Source organism: Phaethon lepturus, unplaced genomic scaffold (genome assembly GCF_000687285.1).
Source record: "Phaethon lepturus isolate BGI_N335 unplaced genomic scaffold, ASM68728v1 scaffold34213, whole genome shotgun sequence".
Classification (NCBI taxonomy): domain Eukaryota; kingdom Metazoa; phylum Chordata; class Aves; order Phaethontiformes; family Phaethontidae; genus Phaethon; species Phaethon lepturus.
The window spans coordinates 15,539-23,217 of record NW_010531841.1 but is presented as its reverse complement, the minus strand read 5'-3'; the positions used below and the strand labels follow the sequence as shown (position 1 = coordinate 23,217).

General features: G+C 37.8%; 1 protein-coding gene across 1 annotated transcript in view; it reads left to right on the top strand.

Moving 5' to 3' along the window:
- Positions 1-3,552: 3,552 nt before the first annotated feature.
- Positions 3,553-7,679, top strand: part of LOC104618958 (solute carrier family 2, facilitated glucose transporter member 11-like) — an 8,843-nt gene continuing 4,716 nt past the window's right edge. The window contains exons 1-3 of the mRNA XM_010284684.1: positions 3,553-3,576; positions 5,676-5,774; positions 6,218-6,378. Of these exons, the coding sequence (XP_010282986.1) occupies positions 3,553-3,576; positions 5,676-5,774; positions 6,218-6,378 (284 nt within the window). The remainder of the gene's footprint in view (positions 3,577-5,675; positions 5,775-6,217; positions 6,379-7,679) is intronic.

The window sequence follows — 7,679 nt, the reverse complement described above, 5'->3', positions numbered from 1 at the left end:
CAGGGCTCCTGCCTAGGGTGCATTTCTCTATCATGACTAAGAAGTGATCACATATACTCATATTTCAGGGATGTGCAATCAGTACAGACCCTTCAGTTATTGTTCACTGCAAGTGTAGATACTGACTGACAGCTCTAGTGATGACTAAATTTACGCCTTGAATATTTTGTGAGACTCATACAGCTAAATAAGATTTACAGTAAAAGTGGAAAGTGTAACTCATAAGGAACTTCTAAGGCATTCATTTAAGCATTTCAAACAACAATTTATGGTTTGATTTACAGTCTCTCATAGGAGTTTTACCAATATTTACAAGCATCATCTTTTACAAAGATAAGGAAACAAAGTGAGAGAACATGTTAAAGCATATCATATGCATGTTTTCTGACTTAGTGTGATATACCATTCCCAATGAACTCTGTTGTAGGAATGGATGTAATATCATTTTCTACACTGATCTATAATCAAGTTCTGTGCTTGAGCTCACATACTGCAGGCTTTCAAACTGTGAATGATCTTCAAGGCAATCTGATACCGAGTTCCTAATTCTTCTTCCTGCTACACATAATTAAAGGTAAAAAGAGTTTGTGAGCCTTATAGGATAGTGTGATCTTGTAAAGTACCACAGGGATTAATTTCAACAGAAACTTCTTTTTGAAATATGCAAACTCATAGGACTTTTCTCTTCTTTAGAAAGTAAGTGTCTCATTTTCTGCATGTTTCCCTTTATTAATGAGAGGCTCACACAGGCCTAGTAGCAATAACATGAAAAAAACTAAGGTTCACAGTTCACTATACGAATTAAAATCCAAACTCTAGACTTACACAGTAAAATAAATGTTTTTATCTCTGATATTGCTTTGACTGGCATATTTACTTCAACTGAAACAAGGTTATTCAAAATATGAATTCAGTTGTTCATCTTAACTGCTGCTTATTCTTAATTGGAAATGTTAAACATAATAAAAATGGCAGACTGCCTTGTAATAAAACTTCTGTCCTCCACAAATGTTTCTTTCCCAACATCAGGATCTCCCTTAGGGACAGCTTACTAGAAAAAAAGGTTTTGGTGTGCATACCCTTCTATGATTGGGGTTTTTCATTATTCCTGTCTTTAGTATTGAGGGATGCTTAAGACTTCTCACTAAAAGATAATCTATGAAACATGAAGCGTTCTTAAGTCAGAAAAGCTCAATAATTTTGTAGTGTTCCATATATATATAACAATATGATTTAAAACTACCAGTCATTTGGAGACAACTACCAATATAGGAAGAAAATATCAACTTTTTCCAAAACAGAATTCTCTTTTCCTAACCAGTCATTCTGAAAACATCCTTCATTCCATTACAACAATTCCTGAAGTCTTTGGAAATGTAAGCAGAGTGACATCGTGTAGCATTGCTGGAGTGACTCTCTAGTGAGCCACTTCTCTGATCTCAGTTATTCATTAGATGTTATTAGGAAAACCTTCCCCATAAGATCCTCACCAGGAAGCGAGTGGATGCCCTATGTAACGTTAATGTGACAACGAAGCAGAACAGCTATTGAGAGCACAGGTCAACCTTCGCCTGTGTTCAGTGGAGCAAGAGCTGTATTCTGGTAACAGCCTGGTCAAGCGATGAAACAGCAAAACGGTATGGTTCAAATATACATGGGAGGTGACAAACAGGACAGCCATTCAGAAGTTTCAGGAACGTTACATGTATGTTTTCTTTCAGAGACATCAACTGATAGGTAAGATATGTCTCAAATACTGACTCCAGCTGAGGCAGATATAAACACTGAAAACTGGATCAGTGAACTGCTGTCAGCTAGACACAGAAGACACAGATCTGGTCTAGTTGGCCTGTATTAAGGAAGGTTTAGCACAGCTTGGCACATGTGTGTCACATGTGACTGTAAAATTGCAAGATGAATGACTAAATGACCTGATGTTGTAAGATTTACTGTCCTGATCACAATTATGACTAAAGATATCTGTAAGATATCTGATAACTAGTTGTTAGCACTAATTGCAAAACTGCACATCTAATAAAGGGGGCCGCAGCACAGTGTAAGTAATAAGAGCACAGAAACAGTACAGTAACTAATCAACCTAAACACAAAAACCATTACGCGTTAAGGGCATTACAGGAGGACAACTCTTAACCTACCAAAAGTAGGAATCCTAAATTAAAGTACAAGAGCAAGGAGTAAAAGTTACAATATGTATAAAGTACACTAAGTAGAAGTGGGTGAAGCAGAACATAAGAAAACATGGGCTACAAGCTTCTTGTCTTCTCCCAGTATCATCTAAACAAGGCAGATACTAGCAGCTAACATGGCATTTCTTTCCTTTGTCAGATGCACATTATGTTGTTTCAGCTTTGCATGACTTTACAGAAAAGGACATTAATTCTTAGCATCACAGAAACAGTCTCGCTTGTGCTCTAACAACAGCTTATCTGCTGGAGAACCTAATCTGGAAAAAAACCCATCACGAACTCTCAGCACACATCAACAACAAGGTACGCTTCACAATGAGGACCACATAGGGACAGGAGAACTGGCCGAGTGGCACTACACGCTACATTTCAGACATTAGCTAAAGATTTGGTGAATATTCTTTGCATGTGATGTATTTTCTAGTAAATATGACTACTTGCATCCAATCAGCCCAGTATGATTTCTTCATCTTCACCTTCTTTAACTGAAGTGTAAATGGCAAATGATATTTAAGTCATTTACCAATTTAATACATACAAAACCCTCTTAACTATGAAATAAATGAAGATAAAACCTGAGAATTTTCTGTCTGAAGGAAGAGACAGCACTCCAGATATGGAGGTTACAGGATGGTTTCAAACCAATCTCTTTTTTTCACAGAGAGAATAAATATACTGACTAATGGTAAATGCCAGACAAAATTGTGCATAACACTGAATCTTCCTCTCTCAGCAAAGGGAAATCAGCTACTACTAAATATTTAGCCAGTCAAATCTTGTGTACCACTGTAAAATAGTTAAGTTTATACCCCATTCCAAAATGATGGAGCATTTCAATTCCCTTAAGTAATGATTAAGTTACGATGTGCTTCAGTTGCCGCCACATGAAGAGAGAATAGCTCTTTCCTATTATATGTCAAAGTCCTATAGTTCACTGTCCAGGCCTCAACTAAGATTCCCAACAGATAACTTTGTCTTCATGTTTCTCAGCTTATACTGAAAACGAAGTGAGTTATGATTATTGGAATAATGTTTAAAATTGTTGTCTTGGTTCCCTATTCCCCTAGCACAAGACAGGGTTCATGAACCATACAGGTTCCCCACAAGGGAGACCATCTTGTTTACTTGGGCTAGACACAACCATTGGTTGAAATATTTAATCCAACAGTTCTAAACTTTGTACAACAGCTGAAATACGTGTAATTAACTCAAAAACCTTTGAAGTAAAATTTAACTTCAATAACATGGGACCAATTCACTAACACTGCTATTGCATAATGTGAGCATTTGGTTCTTTTGGCAGGTACTAGCCAGTAAGCAACAGGAATCAGCTCTTTGATAGGAGATGGCTACCTTTTTCTCTGACCTGGTGAGTATCTGGTCACTTTTTCTCAGGGTTCTGACTTAAAAAGGACAAAGCTAACATAATACTAAAGATCCAGATTCCTTAAAGATTTTAAGCTCTTTTGGGACAGAGACGATCTTTCTCTTCTGCATTTAAACATCATCAAGAACAATGGGGCTTGGGGCCATAAAGATCATGTTGCATGGTCTTTTCCATGCAACAAGGTAAGATAAGATAAGATAAGATAAGATAAGATAAGACAAGACAAGACAAGACAAGACAAGACAAGACAAGACAAGACAAGACAACTAACAAAAGTCCTGGAAGTTCCACCACTGACAATGCTATTGTATTTTTGTCTTATGAATTACTGAAAACAATACTAATTATTAAGCACTCTAATTACTTCCCAAAGTAATGAATAGATTAATTACTGTAATTAATTACAGTACAGATTAAAAACTGTACTGCAAAAGGCTAAGAAATTCATTATATAAGCTTCAAAATAAATTATATTCCTCATTTTATCCAAAGATAATTAGTATTATCCATCAAGAGTTTCCATAGTCTTAAACAGGGAAGAAGGGATAAATATTTCTTGCTCCACTTCTCAACTGCCAGCAAGAAGCTATTTTGCTTTCCTTTTTAAGTATTAAAATTGTTAATTTGTAAGTCTATTGCAAAAAAAAGGAAGAGTGAGAAGGTAAGTTCTTAATTTGTTTGAATGCTTTTGCCAATTAGCAAATCCATTGAATATGAAACAGGGTTTTAAAGTAAATTTAGGGTCTTCTGGTCCATAGCTTCTTGGTTCTTGTCATGTGATAACTTGGGAAATTCATCTGTGGACTAATTAAGTAACAAGGTCTTGAAAGATGGACCTAAGAACCATAGAAAGGAGTGTTCTTCTAAGTATCTCCCAGTCCAGCATTATTCACACTTGCATTACTTTATTCCTGCCTAATTGCATTTTCTACCAGCTTCTCTTCATCCAGGCACTGATCTCCAAAAAGCTATGAGCTCATGAAGTTCATATCTGACATGAAAAGAACACAGAGCACAGTGCCCTCTGTATAGAGATGGTGTTACTGTCCTGGTTGTGATGTGCTGAATAAAAAGGGAGAGGCAGTTAAACCCCAAAGGACCCTGAACAGATCCTGATGGGGCTAAAATCACAATTATCCTAGGTTTGGTCTGCTAGGTACAGTCTAAACTGTTTGAGGATAGCTCCATCTAGCCTTGCAGGAACTTGGAAACATGACGGGTGACCAGTGGTATCACATACCTCAAAAAGGTCTGAGTAGTTACATGTTCTGTTTTTCCTTATTTACAGTTAAAATTATTTAATTCATCAAAGCAGCCTGCCTATCTTGGTCCCTAATTCTTGACCAAGGAAATTATAGACGGACAGTATCTTCCTAGCCTGGAAGATGCCAAGCCTTTCAATATGCAAGCACATACTTTCATGGTTAAATAAGTAGAAAAAAAACATTGAGAACGTAGAAATTATATCTCAAATCGAAGTCAGGAAGATTTTTGTTTTAATGCAATTACAAGGGCTATTCCAAATTATTATCTTCTCTTTGCAGTCCTTGACTTTCTGAAAAAGTTGAATGTTAAAAGGACCTTTTCTTTATTACCCTTAAAGATACGACACAATCAGAAATGAAAGCAGAAAGTACAATAAAATGTTGTTGACTTTTAGTGCTGTATGTTTGTGGCATAACATTATGGTTTGATGTACATAAGTTACTGCAGATTGCAGACAAGGAAACTGATTCCCTCTTCCCCACATCCCAGACTGACACCTCTATCCAGCCACCCTGTCAGATATTGCAGGCATACAGTGAGAACTGTACTATTGGGGACATCTTTTAAAACTCCTTCTCCTTGCAAGCAAAGTGGTGGATCATGACTCTTATACTAGCACTTAGTCTTGCTTGTGGCACTGTGGATGATGATTGTACTTTGGCAGTAGCTTAGAGGGATTTTGGAAAAATGTTTAAATCCAAGAGGATTTGAAGTGGACAATGCAGGGGAAGGACAAGTGGGGCTACAAAGACTCTGTCCCTGCACAAAACTAGATTATTGAGAAGCTGATGGAGTGTTTTATTTTTGCTTTGCAGGTTCAGTTCCAGGGACTATTTCAAATGATCTTAGTGCTGGGAATTGGTGGTAGTTTCCCATATGGATTCCACATTTCTGTCATCAACTATCCTTCTGTGGTAAGTAGCCATCTCGCTGAGGTTGAAAACACAAAATGTAGGGCCTGAGCTCCCCATTCCCCCATAAATTTCAAATTTACTGAGCATTCAGCTGGTACATCTATGCCTTTTCTTTGGCTAACAGTAACAGCAAATGTGTAGAGCACTTCTTCTCCTTTAAAGAACACAATGGTACTTTCTGTTTTAAATAGAGTTACCACATAGGATGCAGGCCTCCAAAGGCAGGCAGAAAATCTGCTTTAGCATGCTTCCTCAGGAAGCTTACTGACTGATATAAACTTGAAGATTTTGCAGTGTGATCTCAGCTAACTTGTGTTACTAAGAAAGTTAGTCTCAAAAGAAGTCTAATATTAGAATCACATGCTAGATCTGAAGTACAACAGCCAAATAATACAAAGGGATCTTATACCCATTATCCAGTCAAATCTCCTTTGATTTTTCAGCATATCAGGAAGTTTATCAATGAAACCTGGATAGAGCGACACGGCTCTCCCCTTCATCCTGAGACAATTATGCTGTTGTGGTCCTTCATTGTGTCTGTTTATGGGATAGGAGGATTTCTGGGGAGCCTCTGCTGTGGCTACCTGACTACAAAATACAGGAAGTAAGTGTTTCTTGTAACAACTCAATTGTCAGAAAGTACAGGGAAATACCAAGGTGAACAAATAAACCTCTTCTTGGTTGAAGCAGTCTGAAGACTAAATTGATTTGGTTTGCTAGCACATCCACCCCTTTCAAGCAGTCTTGTATCTTATCTGCTCTCCCCAGTGAACTGATTTCTGTAGAGGATGCATTCATCATCACATCACTGGATCAGTGCCTCTGGGAGTAGCAGGATAGTGTACCTGTCTCATGTTCTCTTCAAGGTCCCCTGTGACTCTCATAAAAAAATCTCCCAAGCTCTACAAACCCCAAAAAAGGAGCTGTGTGTCTTGTGTTGTAACACATTATATGCAGTTACTCTAACCACCTGGAAACCACTGTGTGGAAGACATATTTCAGTGTCAAAGAAGAGCCAGATTTCCATTTAAATACACTCATTCTGGGGTGATGACATTATGTTAAATATTCAGATCTAATCTAATGAAAACGTGGACAGAATAGAATTTTTTCTAAAAAATTTCTAAACAAATTGCTTGTAACTACACTGTAATGATACAATCAGCACCAAACAAATTATCGAAGAGGCATCTCTGTTCTTAGCAATCCATTTTACTGAAAGTGAGTTCCAAACTATCTTTCCCACTGGATGGAGAAAGGATTCCTCAGCCGTCTGGTCTGTTCTCAGTGCCTTGTGTGTAACACCACTAATTTCATTTGCAGAGAAATTGGCAAACATATCTACTTGGTGTGACCCACTTAAAGATCTGCTCCACAACCCACTGATCCAGAGGCCCCTCATATGGGTCTCAACAAACCATCTTAGCCTGCCTGCAATTGTGTTCTTTCCTATCAGGTAAGTGCCCCCAAGAAATTTCTTGTGGGACACTGCCTCATCCCACACTCAGAGGGTCTCCCAAGACTGGAAACAAGATTACACACTTCTCCCATGGGTTATTTAACACACGATAACCTAATTGCTGAATTGTAGTCTTCTAAAGAATCCTTAATGTGTGCAAGAAGATCTTGTCTAGCAAGCATGACAGAAAAACAGCTATGTGCAGAAGACTTTGATTTGAGCCTGAGACATCAGGGTTGTGAACATACCAGCTCACGATTTACACAGAGTGTCTTTTGAAATATGCCTCTAAAAACTCTTTCTGCCATCTCAGGTCACATCCATTTAGTCAAGAGCATCTTTAATATGAGCCATTCTAGAGTGGGAGCCATGGACTCAGATTATTATTTAAACTTGACATTTTATGAGAAGTTCTAGCCATTTAAAAATCTTGGTGACAAGCTGGG